At 39.0% G+C, this 18,026-nt stretch overlaps 1 protein-coding gene across 1 annotated transcript; it reads left to right on the plus strand.

Annotated features, from left to right (window-relative positions):
* The first annotated feature begins 4,101 nt into the window (after positions 1-4,101).
* stip1 (stress-induced phosphoprotein 1) lies at positions 4,102-17,641 on the plus strand. The gene is made up of 14 exons (XM_079872723.1): positions 4,102-4,203; positions 6,976-7,185; positions 7,300-7,441; positions 9,362-9,503; positions 10,978-11,143; positions 11,245-11,371; positions 12,123-12,225; positions 12,400-12,520; positions 12,629-12,725; positions 12,840-12,964; positions 15,988-16,024; positions 16,117-16,220; positions 16,317-16,489; positions 16,814-17,641. The coding sequence occupies exons 1-14, from the start codon at positions 4,186-4,188 to the stop codon at positions 16,884-16,886; spliced, it is 1,638 nt and encodes a 545-aa protein (XP_079728849.1). The 5' UTR covers positions 4,102-4,185; the 3' UTR covers positions 16,887-17,641.
* Positions 17,642-18,026: the final 385 nt, after the last annotated feature.

Below are 18,026 nucleotides of genomic sequence, written 5' to 3' on the forward strand. Positions count from 1 at the left end.
GCGTAGACAGACACTGAGTATATTGTAGACAGGCACTGAGTGTAGACAGGCACTGAGTATAGTGTAGACAGGCACTGAGTATAGTGTAGACAGGCACTGAGTATAGTGTAGACAGACACTGAGTATAGTGTAGACAGGCACTGAGTATAGTGTAGACAGACAATGAGTATAGTGTAGACAGACACTGAGTATAGTGTAGACAGGCACTGAGTATAGTGTAGACAGACCCTGAGTATAGTGTAGACAGGCACTGAGTATAGTGTAGACAGGCACTGAGTATAGTGTAGACAGACACTGAGTATAGCGTAGACAGACACTGAGTATAGCGTAGACAGACACTGAGTATAGCGTAGACAGACACTGAGTATAGTGTAGACAGGCACTGAGTATAGTGTAGACAGACCCTGAGTATAGTGTAGACAGACACTGAGTATAGTGTAGACAGGCACTGAGTATAGTGTAGACAGACCCTGAGTATAGTGTAGACAGGCACTGAGTATAGTGTAGACAGGCACTGAGTATAGTGTAGACAGACACTGAGTATAGCGTAGACAGACACTGAGTATAGCGTAGACAGACACTGAGTATAGCGTAGACAGACACTGAGTATAGTGTAGACAGGCACTGAGTATAGTGTAGACAGACCCTGAGTATAGTGTAGACAGGCACTGAGTATAGTGTAGACAGGCACTGAGTATAGTGTAGACAGGCACTGAGTAGAGTGTAGACAGGCACTGAGTATAGTGTAGACAGACCCTGAGTATAGTGTAGACAGGCACTGAGTATAGTGTAGACAGGCACTGAGTATAGTGTAGACAGACACTGAGTATAGGGTAGACAGACACTGAGTATAGCGTAGACAGACACTGAGTATAGCGTAGACAGACACTGAGTATATTGTAGACAGGCACTGAGTGTAGACAGGCACTGATTATAGTGTATACAGACATTGAGTATAGTGTAGACAGGCACTGAGTATAGTGTAGACAGGCACTGAGTATAGTGTAGACAGACACTGAGTATAGTGTAGACAGACACTGAGTATAGTGTAGACAGACACTGAGTATAGTGTAGACAGGCACTGAGTATAGTGTAGACAGACACTGAGTATAGTGTAGACAGGCACTGAGTATAGTGTAGACAGGCACTGAGTATAGTGTAGACAGACACTGAGTATAGTGTAGACAGACACTGAGTATAGTGTAGACAGACACTGAGTATAGTGTAGACAGGCACTGAGTACAGTGTAGACAGGCACTGAGTATAGTGTAGACAGGCACTGAGTATAGTGTAGACAGACACTGAGTATAGTGTAGACAGACACTGAGTATAGTGTAGACAGGCACTGAGTATAGTGTAGACAGACACTGAGTATAGTGTAGACAGACACTGAGTATAGTGTAGACAGGCACTGAGTATAGTGTAGACAGGCACTGAGTATAGTGTAGACAGGCACTGAGTATAGTGTAGACAGACACTGAGTGTAGTGTAGACAGACATTGAGTATAGTGTAGACAGGCACTGAGTATAGTGTAGACAGACACTGAGTATAGTGTAGACAGACACTGAGTATAGTGTAGACAGGCACTGAGTATAGTGTAGACAGACACTGAGTATAGTGTAGACAGGCACTGAGTATAGTGTAGACAGGCACTGAGTATAGTGTAGACAGACACTGAGTATAGTGTAGACATGCACTGAGTATAGTGTAGACAGACACTGAGTATAGTGTAGACAGGCACTGAGTATAGTGTAGACAGGCACTGAGTATAGTGTAGACAGGCACTGAGTATAGTGTAGACAGGCACTGAGTATAGTGTAGACAGGCACTGAGTATAGTGTAGACAGGCACTGAGTATAGTGTAGACAGACACTGAGTATAGTGTAGACAGACACTGAGTATAGTGTAGACAGGCACTGAGTATAGTGTATACAGACATTGAGTATAGTGTAGACAGACACTGAGTATAGTGTAGACAGACACTGAGTATAGTGTAGACAGACACTGAGTATAGCGTAGACAGACACTGAGTATAGCGTAGACAGACACTGAGTATATTGTAGACAGGCACTGAGTGTAGACAGGCACTGAGTATAGTGTAGACAGGCACTGAGTATAGTGTAGACAGGCACTGAGTATAGTGTAGACAGACACTGAGTATAGTGTAGACAGGCACTGAGTATAGTGTAGACAGGCACTGAGTATAGTGTAGACAGGCACTGAGTATAGTGTATACAGACACTGAGTATAGTGTAGACAGGCACTGAGTATAGTGTAGACAGACACTGAGTATAGTGTAGACAGGCACTGAGTATAGTGTAGACAGGCACTGAGTATAGTGTAGACAGACACTGAGTATAGTGTAGACAGACACTGAGTATAGTGTAGACAGGCACTGAGTATAGTGTAGACAGGCACTGAGTATAGTGTAGACAGACACTGAGTATAGTGTAGACAGACACTGAGTATAGTGTAGACAGGCACTGAGTATAGTGTAGACAGACACTGAGTATAGTGTAGACAGGCACTGAGTATAGTGTAGACAGACACTGAGTATAGTGTAGACAGACACTGAGTATAGTGTAGACAGGCACTGAGTATAGTGTAGACAGACACTGAGTATAGCGTAGACAGGCACTGAGTATAGTGTAGACAGGCACTGAGTATAGTGTAGACAGACACTGAGTATAGTGTAGACGGGCACTGAGTATAGTGTAGACAGGCACTGAGTATACAGGCACTATGTGTGTGTGTGTGTGTGTGTGTGTGTGTGTGGGGGTGTAGGGGGAGGGGGGATGAGGTATTCCCTATGTTACTGGAACAAAATGTCCCCACATTTTTTTGGTCCCCATGAGGAAAACTGTTATAATCATATTATGTGATGCTTTTTTAAAATATAAAAGTGCAGAAATCTTTCAGTGAGGGTTGTTTAGGGGTAGGTTTAGGATTTAGGATTTAGGTTTAGGTGTTTAGAATACACAGTTTGTACAGTATAAAAAAATCATTGTCCATAGAAGGTCCATATAAAACATGAAAACCCAACATGTGTGTGTACGTGCAGTGTTCAGGTAATCCCTACGTAACGCTAAACACAGCAGTCTCTTGCTATCATCATTTATCGTAATTATCTATCAGTATTCCTATCAAATATTATATATTATTATGAAAAGTTGCCTCCCATTATTACACTTTTTTTCATTACACGTTGCCCCAAGAACACATTAATATGCAAATTAGAAACTGTTCAGAATGATATATTGTATTGAATAGGACTACCATTTATTTCCATTTTACCCACATGATGCATAAAGTAAAATTGTATATCATTTAATTCCGTTATATCTTTCATAACATAGTTGAGAATCATCTTTATACAAAGTTTTTTTTCTTTCTTTTTTTAATCCCGAAACCTAAAAATGTTTTGTTGAATGAAAAAAAAAAAAAAAAAAATTCCCATTGGTTTTGCCAATACATATCATCTCATGTTTTTTACGACTTTGTTGTAAAAAGTCCTGGTGTCCACTACAGATGACATAGCATAACATATGAATAAAACACATTTTTTATATATGAATTATGAATTATATATTTTTTCTCTATGTGTTTATTATGCTCTAAACAATATATTAAAAACACATGAAAAAAATACTAAATGAAAAACTTTTTTTCTGTGTCTCAGGAGGATATAGAAACGAAGAGAATTCTAGAACAACTCGGGAACATTCAGCATTACTTTTCTCATCAACCTCAGTGCTCGTTTCTTCAATAATCAGCGGTTAATCCAATCAGAGACGGCGGCGCTGCTACTACGGTTAGAAAAGTAACACTCTTAATTTCTACTTCTCAAATGTCTCTTTCATTCGGTTGCCAAGCATTCCGCATCGATTCGTACATATGTGCCAGAATTTTCTGGAGACTGATTTAGCTTCATAATTACAAATTTCTTCTTTTGTGTGATATAAATATGAATAAATGCACAAATTACAATAAGTAAGAATGTGTGCCTACGAATAGTTTGTATAATGTAATTTAGTTTCAATTATTATGTGCATCATGAGACATTACATAAACCGCATAAAACTGATGGGGTTAAACTACGATACCTGGCAACCCATCTCCCGGCTACATTGATAATAGGCAGAGAGGCGGAGCGACGCTAGTGTCTTGGTAGATTCTGGAACCTCATGCCCACTATGGAGAAAGTAAGTAACTTGTATAGAACAGCCTGTATTATATATTATGAAGAATATGGTGACTTTTTAAATCATTGTGCAAAATAAACGGGTAAAAATGTTATAAGTGTTTTGCTTATTTTAAAGACGTACTCGGTGTAGCTCAATATACACCGCATCAATGATAGTAATGGCTAGTTGGCTAACAACGCGTTAGCAGCTGGATGTGTCACGCTGTGCTTTAACCTGCGACCTCTGCGAAGGATTCTTCTGCAATGGTTATCTTAAAGAAGTCGATCATTATAAATACAGATCTGTTCTGTGTGAATTATGCGGTTTTATTCATCTGGTCGATCTCCTCCATCAGTTAGCAAGTTAGCATAAGCTCATGTCAGATCTAGAGACTTCTGTGTGTGTGAAGGGCGGAACGTCATTTCATTCAGTTAACTTACTCGTGCTAATTTTAAGACTAAACTGATGTGGTTTCTTATCTTTTCTTTTAAATGATATTAAATGGCATTCCAATCAAAGTTAGAAATATGTATAGCATTGTGAAGTCTCCATAATTCGGCAAACGTTACAATAATGGGACATTTCTAATAATAGGATTCTATCATAACACTAATTAAAACGAGTTGTTTTTAATGTGCTTAAAGGGACAGTTCGCCTCAAAATGAACATTCTGCTATCATTTACTCACCCTCAAGTTGTTCGAAACCTGTATGAATTATTTCTTCTGGTGAACACAAAAGAAGATATTTTGAAGAATGTTGGTCACCCATTGACTTCTGTAGTAGGTAAAAATAAATGCTGTTGAAGTCAATGGGAACTGTCTGGTTATCAACATTCTTTAAAATATATTTTGCGAAAAAACTCATACAGGTTTGGAACAACTTGAGGGTGAGTATGATGACAATTTTCATTTTTGGGTGAACTATCCCTTTAAGAATTGTAAAAAAAAAAAAAAAAGTCCTGTTTTCCCATAGGGTCTTTTTTCATTCACTTGGTATTATGCAATTCTTATTGGCCTCTATTAAATAATTTAAGCTAAAAAGAGAGAAGTGTTGCAAAGTGGGAGAATTGCCTCAGCTGTTACTGTCGTTTTATATCAGATTTCAACAACAGATGCTGCACTCCTGAACACATCGAATGTGTCATCTCACACAGTTCACTGTTTCTAAGAGCTTCCATTTAAAACAACATAGTTTAGGTCGTTTAAAAACCAACACACTCTTAGGTAGGGTTGCTCCAGCCGTTAACAAGTTAACACTAGAGTCTTAGTAACTACTAGCTAGTTTGTAACTAACTCTGTACTTTATTTGGTTTTTGATTATAAAATCAAACTTGACAATTCTTATTTATTTTACGAAATGTTGCACTATTTACCTGTCACTCACATGAGTTTGACCAATAGCAAATTACATCAATCCAATCAATTCCCGATGGATAAAATCAAGTCCCGCCCTACATTTTTGTCCTCAGGCAATTTCACTCATATACAGACTTTATGCACCAGAGAAACAAGAGCGCAGCTGTCTTTAGAATTTTGTCTTTAGAATAGAACTTCCGTTTTTGTGGTAGCTCTATATATTTCTATGGCATTGCTGTCAGAGAGTAATTAACTGGTGAAGTGGATTTAATTGAAGAGTTTACAAAAGTTATCATGAGCATTGCAGTGTTTGAAGCGGATGTCATAACAAATGTCAGTAGACTGGGAAGATTTTAAAATGAGCGGTTCATTCATAAATCTGTCAAATCTTACCTTCATGCTGTGGAAATACAAACCCGAAGACTGAACACAAGGAGCGCAGTGCTGAAAAGGGGCGGGGCTACATAAGGTCTATACATTACAATAGTGAATAAAAAAACTTCTGTTTCATGCTGACTTTAAGACAGAAGAAAGCTAGCAGGTCGTGAGCTCTCCGTAAAGTAATGCATAGTGGAATAACATGTTTACCTTCGATGAATTACCCCAGAATTGTTTTCAGTTTATCCTTGATACTTTTGCCTCGCATATCTAACAGTTAAAATTTTTACATCGAAAAACGATACTACTTAAGTATTATATGTAAATAACATCCAGAAACTGTACTTGAAGTTAACAAGGATTAGTAAAGAAATACTGATACAAAAACAAGAAGTGACGACATGATTTTTTTAATTTATTTTTTTACATTCACCCTTATAGTAAAAGTAACAAAGTAAAAGTGCTCTCTTAACATGTAAATGTCAACATTATCATGTTTCTACAAAATAAGTTTGGCAGTTGAAATAAGTGCTTATTGATGCAATTAAGTCAACTTGCTATTTTTTTTTATCAGAGGCTTCCATAATCATTTAGTTGTTATTTAAAGGTGCATTGCGCAAGTCTCTGAGTTTTTGCGAAACTGCAACCAGAGGTGTGCACGCTCATGACGTCACGCCCAGTCTCAAATTCCGTCCCGAATCCCTCTTATTTATTTTACTGTACAGGATTATAGAGGCAATCGCAGTGATCAGAGAAGGGCTCATTCAGCCCATCAGGCAATTGTTTAAGCATGTATGGGTTAGAAAAATGGGTATTTTTAACATGAAATGTTGCGCATTGCACCTTTAATCAGTTTAACCAGAATCAGTTATTTAGTGTTACATTACAACTAAGTTAAATGTTGCAAAATTTAGTATTGCATAAGTTGCAACTTGAGCACAGCTGATGTTTCTAGTTAAATTAAGTGCTAAATGTCGCTGCTGTTCTTATCTTGACGTATTAAAAAAAACTTGATTAAATGTAAATGTTTACTTTTCATCCATCCTTGTCCCTAGGTATCACAACTGAAAGATCAAGGTAACAAAGCGCTGAGCGCAGGAAATGTTGAGGAGGCGGTTAAGTGCTACACAGAAGCCCTGGCCTTAGACCCTTCCAATCACGTCCTCTTCAGCAACCGCTCCGCCGCCTATGCCAAGAAGGGTGATTATGACAATGCCCTGAAAGATGCCTGCCAAACCATAAAGATCAAGCCGGACTGGGGCAAGGTGAGGTTTTTTTTGGTCTATTTTTCCCTGATAGATTGCCATTTCTACTTTAGTTCTCTTCTTCTTCCAGAGCCATTCTTCATTTTCCATATGTTGTATTCTGTCTTTTTTAAGGGTTACTCGAGAAAAGCTGCTGCTTTGGAGTTTCTTGGGCGACTAGAGGATGCCAAAGCGACCTATCAGGAGGGGTTGCGTCAAGAGCCGTCCAATCAGCAGCTCAAGGAGGGACTTCAGAACATGGAAGCACGGTTAGCAGGTAAAGAATGTTTTTATTCTTTTGGCATAATTTTAGAAGAACTGCCAAAAAGAGTTTTTCCTGCATTGAAAATATTTTGCCGGCTGCCAAAATTTATTTGAAAATTTAATGTGACGTTACCACCTGTTCTGCAGGACCGGTACCTAGGGCAGTGCGATTTAATCAAAATTGATTTTCGATTTTGACTTCCAACCATTATGAAAACAAGATAATCAAGTTAAATCGATTATTGTGCCGCTGCCTCATTCCGTCCAGGGCACTTTCCTTTCCCTAACACCGGTACGCTTTCGTTCCTCCCTAAAATCATTGTAAAAGTGTTGTAAAATGCAGTAAACTACAGGATGTGTTTGATATTAAACTGTTATTAAAAGAGCATTAAGCCGCAAAATAGGCACAGGGTCTAGGTGGCTTTCTGTATGCGTGCTCCAAGTCGTAGCCTAAGGCGGATGAGAGATATTGGCTTCGGAAAAATGTTAAAATGCCTTTTTGGGGAGTATTTGCGTAAATACATTGGGTTAAATGTCTTAAAGGAGTAGTTCACTTAAAAATGAAAATTCTGTCATAATTTACTCACCCACAAGTTGTTTCATTTTCTTTCTTCTGCTGAACACAACAAATATATATTTTGAAGAATGTCAGTAACCAAACAGTTGGTGGACCCCATTGACTTCCATTTTTTTTTTATTTTTTTTTTTTTATGGAAGTCAATGGGGTCTATCAACTGTCTGGTTACCGACATTCTTCAAAATATCTTATTCTTCAAAATAACCTTTGTGTTCAGCAGAAGAAAGAAACTCATACAGGTGTGAAACAAATTGAGGGTGAATAAAGGATGACAGAATTTTTATTTTTAAGTGAACTATTCCTTTAAGTAAACGTACATAGTTGACTAAAAACGCATTTGTAACAGTGTATTGGATCTGTGCATTTAAAGTGACAGCAGACTAATATACCTCCTGCAGTCTCTCATTAATGATAGTCAAACAACAATTGGCAAAAGAAAATCACTCGCTTATCTTGACTGAATAACTTAAGTAGCTTTAATGAGGATTAATTCGATTTTTCCATTTTTTTTGTTGTAGAGTATTACTTATCTGAATAAAAACCAGTTAGTACAACTTCCTGAAAACCTTAAAACACTGTTTGCTTATTTAATTTGTAATTAGTTTCTTTGTTTTTATTGTATTGCTGACAGTTTTCTTGTCTTTAAAGATTTATTTTAGGACCCTTTTTGTTACATTAGTTAACCTAGTATTCGTTTTTGCTGAAGTATCGATAATTGTGAAATTTCACTGATATTTAAAATGACTCCTATCGTAAAATAAGACTTGATCATAATGGCCACCAAAAAAGTTTTTTTAGTTTTGTTTTTTTTGCCCCTACTCTCTGACCCCCTGAAGGCTGCTGTGTAATTCACACCCTGACTAATATTGCGGGACGCATTTGAATAATCCTATAAATGCATCTAAAAAACGCAGAATCGAATTAATTGAATCGCATCGAATTTTAAGGTGAATCGTCTCAAATCGAATCGTTCTGAATTTGCAAAAATCGTTTTCGAATCGCGAATCGAATCAATTCACTGTCTACCCAAAGATTCACAGCTCTACTAATTGATGATTATTATTTTTATTTTTTTTTCTTGTTCAAGTCAAAATATTCACTCTCAGTCTGAATAAGCCTTAAAGCACATATACCTTTGAAACTGGTGTACTTTAAGCATCTTAAGCCTCTGGGTAAAAAAAGAAAAGTCTAGTAGGTTTCCACCTCGTTTCCACTAGGTCTTTTTTAGTACCTTTTTTTATACCTTTTTTTTCTAAGATTAAATGGTTATTTGTAGTGTGTGTGGTGGAGCATGGCAAGAAACAGAAGGATAAATCCTCAGATTTACTGTGACTTATGTTGTCATGTACTTTTCAGAGAAGAAGATGATGAACCCATTTTCCATTCCCAACTTGTATGAAAAGCTGGAGGGTGACTCTCGAACCCGAGCGCTGCTGTCTGACCCCAGCTACAGGGAGTTGCTGGAGCAGCTCAGGAACAAGCCCTCAGAGCTTGGCACGTAGGTGCTCTTTGTACCTTTATGCTGCTCGCTTTCTGTCTGTGTCTGTCTTAGCAGAATGTACAGTTATGCCGGGGCCACACCAAAAGATATTTCAAATCTTATAAGATTTTCAAAATGTGAGAGACCACAAACATGAGGACAGATAAGCCTAAATTTAACAGTTTTGCTCCAAGAGTGTGTGGTGTGCCGTGATGTGAAGAAGACAACGCACCACACATGAAGAGATTTTCAACCAGAGTCCCGACTGTGAAAACGGGAAATCTCGCAAAATCTCTCGAGACTTCAGAATAAACATTTCGGACTATAGGCAGGTAGAAATTGCTATGATAGTGTTTGGATTGCTTTTGACTGAACATTGCCACAAATCGACATGCTGATCCTCCATCTCTGATGTCCATATCCATTTCACACAGCTCGCTTTCTGATTGGGTATCGTTTAGTTCCACCTGACAATCAACAGAGTACGTGCGCGTTTGTCCTCGGGGTTCCCCCACACACATCAGGATTTCTGATCGTAAATATTCAACATGTTGGATATTTACGATTCGAGATCGAGGCGGCTCCGATGTTCTTCCGACCAGGTTCAGTCACTCTTTACACACAGATCACACCACAGGAAAATCTAATAAGATAATCTGTAGAACAAATCAAATAATCGGGACTACATTTAGGATTGTTGGAAGGGGAGAAATCGGGCCGAATATCTTGTGGTGTGGCCCCAGCATTATCTTGTCATTATCACAAAATAATGTAGCCTAGAAATCTAGACGCACCCTAGCGGCAGCAAAATGTATTTTGCAGCCAATCACATCATGTATAGAGTAGGCGGGGCGGGCTTAACATAATGACGACAGTTGCGACGGTTCTCTGCTACTTGAAAACAAAGAATGGCGGCTGCTGCTGGAGAACAGTCTTTCGAATCGGCTTTGGCCGCGACTCTGGAGGACTTGGAGTTAAGTTTTTCTTTGAGAAAAGAGCAAAGAACGGCACTTAAGTCATTCTTAAAGGAAGATGTGTTCGTAGTTTTGCCGGCCAGATTCAAAAGTTGAATCTATCAACTAGCTCGGCTGTTGGGAAAACGCTCTGGTTGGTTGAAGCGCTGTCCTATTGCGTGCAGAGGGAATTTGAAAGACAGCCGTTTATCCCGCCCCTCGGATTGAGCTGTGTCTATGGTGGCTGTGTCTATCTTGATGTAGGTCTGGCTTGCCAGGCTAAAAATAATGTGCAATGCTAAGCGAAGGTCTCTTGTATAGTGGTTGACCATATATTGCATTATGGGATACAATATCCCACACACTGACCCCATGTACTGCACATTTTGGCAAATATTAGGTTTTCTGGGTATATAGTAAATTGTTATACTCTGTACATGCCGTATTTTCCAATAAATGTAGTATGCCTTTTCTAGCATATTCTAAGAATTTGTTGTAATCTCTAGTTGTTTCCCTTTTTTTTTTTTTTTTAACTGTAGTAAACTGCAGGACCCTCGTGTGATGACCACTCTCTCAGTGCTGCTGGGGCTGGATCTGTCTGGCATGGATGAAGATGACGAACCGACTCCGCCCCCTCCTCCTAAACCCAAAGAGACGGCTCCGCCCCCTCCTAAAGAGGAAGACCTGCCAGAGAACAAGAGAATGGTACTCTTTGCCAAAGCACATGGTTTGATGTAGCATCACTGTACATGTAGTGCTCTGACTGAAGTGGCTTAATGCTTGTGTCTGACCCTAACCCTGACCAGGCTGTGAAGGAGAAGGAGCTGGGAAACGCTGCATATAAGAAGAAAGATTTTGATACTGCACTGAAGCACTATGAAGAAGCTGTAAAGCACGATCCCACCAACATGACCTACCTGTCAAACCAAGCAGGTAAGAATTCTACATATTAGATATGTGGTGCAGTGGTTAAAGCTAGGGTGTGCAGTTTAGTAGAGGCTAGCAATAGCAAGCTAGCTTTGGATCACATTAAATGATCAAGTAAATCTTTGGCGGGTACAAAGATTCTTTTTGGCAGCCGTCAAAATATTTTTAATGCAGGAACAACCCTGCAACTGATACTAAATTTAAATTCAATAAAATCTGTAAATTCTCTGCACTTTTGTGAAATCGTGAAATAATGGAAATATGTGAGAATCATGTAACCAACAGTACATTTTATTTATCTATTATAACTTATGTCGTTTTGGTCACTTGGCTGTTTCCTTATAATGATCCAGAAACTCTAGTTATGCTCTGTTTTTAATATGATGTCATTACGTTGCTATCTTTCGCTGCTCGTGCAAATTCATTTGAAGAACCAAATTAGCCAGAGATCAGTTATAATGATTAGAAGATCTGGCATCTGTCATATAATCTTTATATATCTCTCCGTATAACCATGTAATCACTTAAAAACAACAGTGAGATGCATAGCACCAAAACAAGAATGCAACCTTTTTGTAAATGCTCATTATTGTGTTTGTCAGCTCTTGCCCTTCCTTGGTTCAAGTGTGCAAATGAATGGTTTGGTGGCGAGTTTATTTTTAAAGTCTTAAATAGGACGAAGCCACCTTAACTACTCTTCACAATCACACAACTGCTGGATGCTTCTGATTCAAATGATTTGTTTTCACTCTCCCAGCTGTATATTTTGAAAAGGGGGATTTTGATAAGTGCCGAGAGCTTTGTGAGAAGGCCATTGAGGTGGGCAGAGAGAACCGAGAAGACTACAGACAGGTTGCCAAGTAAGTTCGTTTTCTATACTAGAACAAAACTGAAAAATAAATGTTCATTTAAATGGTCTAATGCTGTAGTTGATTTCCATTAGAAGTGTAAACGCTTTAAACGTCAACTTTAAACTTTCACCTTTGGTTGCTTTATAGTATGTACAAAATCTCTTTCTTCCTGTCCTTTTGCAGGGCATATGCCAGGATTGGTAACTCCTATTTTAAGCAGGAGAAGTACAAAGAGGCGATCCAGTTCTTTAACAAGAGTCTGACAGAGCACCGCACACCTGACGTCCTCAAGAAATGCCAACAGGTCATTGTGATTTGTTGAAAAATCCAGATATCCTAATATATTGTTCCTGTTAGACTGTGGTGTCCTGGTCATAATTCACCTCAAAATTAAAGTGATGAAATCTTGCAGGCGGAGAAGTTTTTGAAGGATCTGGAGAAGCAGGCCTACATCAATACAGATTTGGCTCTGGAAGAGAAAAACCAAGGCAATGATGCCTTCCAGAAAGGTGTGTATATGAACCAAATCCACGTAACCTCACACAGGAGATTCTGATTTTGAAAATAAGATATGTATAGTAATTGTTAAGATTCGAATTGTTCTGTTTGTGTGTATTTTGAAGGTGACTATCCTTTAGCCATGAAACATTACTCTGAGGCCATAAAGAGAAACCCTTATGATGCAAAACTCTTCAGCAACAGAGCTGCCTGCTACACCAAACTACTGGAGTTCCAGCTGGCCCTTAAGGTACAATCACACCTCAGGGCTCCAGGCTAACGTTTAAGAGCAGTGGCACCGGTACCATTAACTTCTACAGATGGTGGCACCAGCACCTGATTTAGTAGCACCGCACATAATATCAATAATATTACATGTTTTGTCTCTTAGAAATATACATTTGACAGTAGCTTTAGTTGACTGTAGCTTGAGCTTGGATGCGGATATAAAAATATTTTCATTAACGAAAATAGTAACATCTGTAAAAAAAAACATTTTTATAAAGTAAAATTTAAATATTCTGACTGTACGAGTTAGAACTCTACTCTTATTAAAATAAAACCTTTGGTCTCATAAATTTGTAGATCATGATAACTACAGTTAAAACCACGCATAGCACCACATTTCAATAGTAGAAAACAGGGGTGTAACGATATTCAAACCGAAAAAAACGAACGCGCCCCCTGCTGCCCGCCAGGCCCTAGCCCATTGTTGACGGTGACCTCGCTTTACCTTATGTCACAAAACTAATTTTTCTTCCTTGACATTTGATTAAATGGTAATTAGGGGTGTAACAGGACACAAAATTCAACAAATACATGTACTATCTGTACAAGACAAATACAGCACTGTAGCCTAACCACCACCAATAATTGCAATAAGCTATGCGCTTTGTTACTTTCGATAAGAAACAGTGTAATTTTTCAAGTTATGTCCATTTTATCACGAAATTCAAACAATAAATGCTGTTTTGACTCTTTAATGTGGTGTGACAGATTGCTGTTTAGGCGCCTAAGTTTAAGCAGCGTGAGTGAATGCGTTCAATAAACATGAATGAACTGAAGGAATGTTGAAAGATACAGTACAACTTAGTCAAACGTGATCTATCTCGTGTAATTGCTCAATCAATCTTTCAGCGGCGGAAAGACATTAGTTAAACAGCTCTCTAGAGACAGCTTTCGCTAAATATATGCACTATATTAGCTTATATATTCATTATATTTTACTTAACCTGTTAGTGATGTCTTGATTATTTAATGCATGTTTAAAATACCTGTCATGAAAATGACAGCCAGTGTGTAAATTATTATATTTCAACAACAAATTGGTAGCCTGACAAGCTACACCCACATGAAGATGTTGGGTCTGGGAACACACCATTGGCAGGGCTCAATCCGCAATAGGATAGCGCTACAACCAACCAGAGCGTTTTCCCACCAGCGGAGCTAGTTGATCGATTAAACGTTTGCCGTATCTGGTCGGCAAAACTCTGAACGCATCTTCCTTTTTTAAGAATGACTTCAGTGCCAACTCCAAGTCCTCCAGAGTCGCGGCCAAAGCCGATTGGAAAGAAGCAGGGAATTCACGCGGAACAGTCACAACTCTGCCGTCATTATGTTAAAGGTTGTATCAGTGATTTCAGGCCCAAACATAATCAATCACATTCATCTAATCTTTTCTAACGATCCGCTAGCTGCCCGCCCCATAAGCAGGCCGTCAAAAAAACGCGTCTCTGTAGGCAGCCTAGGCTCTGAGATCTGCACACAAAAACAGTTGGTTTCACCACCACAACAACACCTCACAACACCCACCCCTGTCGGTGATTGGTTGGAACACTATTTATTTTGGTTTTGAGTGGTGGTGAAACCAACTGTTTTTGTGTGCAAATCTCAGCCTAGGCTGCCTACAGAGACGCGTTTTTTTGACGGCCTGCTTATGGGGCGGGCAGCTAGCGGATCGTTAGAAAAGATTAGATGAATGTGATCATTTATGTTTGGGCCTGAAATCGCTGATACAACCTTTAAGCCCGCCCACATACATGATGTGATTGGCCTGACTAGAGTTTGGTTTTTCCAGCTCGCAAGCCAACGGAGAGTTTCTAGACGACACTGGCTGCAAAATAAGATTTGCTGCCGCTAGGGTGCGTCTAGATTTCTAGGCTTACAAATTGGAGTAAAAACATAAATCGCAACTGAATTTAGGCTAATAGTTTGGGCTCTGTTGTTAAAGGGATAGTTCACTTTGAAATTAAATTTTGGTATGTTTTAGGTCAAACCGTTCTTGTCTGACAGTCATATAATGCAGGTCTATGGTCACGGTCTCAAAGAGCATGCACAGAGTCCAAATTAAAACAATTCCCCATCGTCCAAATTAAACAATTCCCCATCGTAAGTACACATTGATGGCCTAAGACACGAAACGAGCGGTTTGTGTGAGAAAACGAACAGTATTTATATAGTTTTTACCTCTTGTAACACAGCCACGTCCAAGTGATCTGAGGGCGCGAGGGCATCCTGGTGTGTGTCGTGTGTGCAGACTGGTGCATAGATATATACACTAGATGTCACCTTGGCTACGGCAGTTGGAACGAATGTCTTTAATGCGACATCTAGTGTATATATATCTATGCACCAGTCTGCGTACACGTCACACAGCAGGAAGCGCGCGCGCCCTCAGATCACTTGGACGTGGCTGTGTATAAGAGGTAAAAACGATATAAATACTGTTCGTTTTCTCACACAAACCGCTCGTTTCGTGTCTTAGGCCATCAATGTCTACTTACAATGGGGAATTGTTTAATTTGGACGATGGGGAATTGTTTTAATTTGGACTCTGTGCATGCTCTTTGAGACCGTGACCATAGACCTGCATGATATGACTGACAGACAAGAACGGTTTGACCTAAAAATATCAAAATTGAAACTACTGCGGAAACAAAGACACCTACATCTTGGATGCCCTTGAGGTAAGCTAAAACATACCAACATTTAATTTCAAAGTGAACTATCCCTTTAACCTTAAATATTATAGTAATGTGCAAGTAAGGGCTCTCTATATAGTTAACAGCGTTAGCAGAGATTAAAAGAAATTGTCCTTAAGAAACCTTTAATTATTTTTTACAAAGACAGAGACACAGTTTGTTCAGTAAACCACTGTTTAATAAAAAAATAAAATAAATTTTTGTTTAGTTTTTTACATGAGATCATCGACTAGTTGTTAACTATTTTACCATTCTGTCTCTGTTAACCATCAACTCTTGGTCTGTTTATCAGGACTGTGAGGAGTGCATCAAACTGGACCCTAACTTCAGTAAGTGCTATACATTTTTTGCTTTACTACCCTGTTACTGAGTTATTGTTTTCTGCAAAAAACTTTACACTATCCACTTTCACTTTATTTAGTTAAGGGTTACACACGCAAGGGAGCAGCACTGGAGGCTATGAAGGACTTCTCCAAAGCAATGGATGTGTACCAGAAAGCTCTAGATCTCGATTCCAACTCAAAGGTATGGCAAAACTAATGCATCTCTGAGATTTTTAGGAGTATTGTGCTGGTGAAGATGGCCCTACACTGCTAACATTATATTTCTCCGTCACTACAGGAGGCCACAGAGGGTCTGCAACGCTGTATGATGAGCCATGCAACACGTAACGACAGTCCAGAGGATGTGAAGCGGAGGGCCATGTCCGACCCAGAGGTGCAGCAGATCATGAGTGATCCTGCCATGCGCATGATCTTAGAGCAGATGCAGAAAGACCCACAGGCCCTCAGCGAGTAAGAAAAGCAAATATTTGAATCTTGAATCTAGGAAACTTTGCTTGTTACTGATTTAGATTTTTTTGGGGGGGCTGTAAATTTAAATGTAGAACTGTAACAATACTACCATAATTTGCAATTATTTACCAAAGTATGCAACATGAAAAGTAATCCAGCATTACTCTGAGATTTAGGGGGGAAACTGAATTCATGAGAATCTCAAATGCAAAAATCGTAATGTTCTTGAATTTGTGGAATTTGCACAAATATAATTTAAATATTATTTTTTTTGTACACATTTTTTAAATCCTATTTCTTCTGCAATTTCTTCTGTCCATCCAGTCATCTAAAGAACCCTGTCATCGCTCAGAAAATTCAGAAACTGATAGATGTTGGGCTAATAGCTATTCGGTGATCCAAGGAAACCAGAAGAAAACCAGGACATTTTTCATCTACAGAACAACAACAGAAGAATACGAAGGATGGCGGCATTCCAAATTATTTACTTCATCAAATTTAACTGGCACCCTTACCCTTCTCCTCCCAATCGTCCCAATAGGAATGTATTTTTTTTAAAAGCCTTAATTGGATTGAAAATGCAACGGTCTTTCCTCTGCACTACATTCAGTAGTGTCAGTTGTACAAGTCATGGTTTTCAGGCATTACAGTGTTACAGAACGAAAAGATCTAGCCAGAGTGTTAAAAGAGCGGTTTTGAGCCTTCATATTAAAAGCATTTATTTTTTACATCTCAATATTTGCCATTGTTTTTTTTTTTTTTTTTGAGTAAAATTTCGTTATGCTTAAATGCAGATATGTCATTCTGAAACTGTCCTCTTTATGATTTTTGTACATGTTTTTTCCCCCTGCTTTGGAGGAGAAGAGGGGAAGGGGAGTGATATGACATTAGCTTGCCATCAGTGATTAATTTACACAGTAGGCCTGTTAGAAATCTGTCTGTCTCTGATTCTGAATGCTTCGCTATTACTGTATTATATAATGCACTTCTATTTGTGGGGGAGAGGTTCACAGTTCAGAGGGCTTGTTCAAGCTAAATCGCCTCCCACCTGTTTCGCTTCAGTTCATACTTTGCGATCGATTAACTGACTGTGATTTCAGCATCACCATATTGAAATGCAACATCAGTTTAATAAAGTTCTGGATCCATGAAGTTGTGTGATGTTTGTGTAACTCAACATGCATTCAATATGTTTATTTGGAATGGTACACTACCATACTTCCACTATTTTTGTAGTGTGCATTTTATTGTGTGTAGTATTTGAACAAAGTACACACATGAGCCAAAACATTATGGCCACCTGCATAATATGCTGTTGGTCCTCCAAAACAGCGCTGACCCGCAGAGGCATGGACTCTACAAGACCCCTGAAGGTGTTTGTGGTGTCTGGCACCAAGACGTTAGCAGAAGATCCTTCAAGTCCTGTAGGTTGCGAGGTGGAGCCGCCATGGATCGAACTTGTTGGACCAGCACATCCCACAGATGTTCAACTGGATTTAGATCTGGGTAATTTGGAGGCCAGGGCAACACTTTTAGC

This window comes from Squalius cephalus (assembly GCF_949319135.1).
Source record: "Squalius cephalus genome assembly, chromosome: 5".
Classification (NCBI taxonomy): domain Eukaryota; kingdom Metazoa; phylum Chordata; class Actinopteri; order Cypriniformes; family Leuciscidae; genus Squalius; species Squalius cephalus.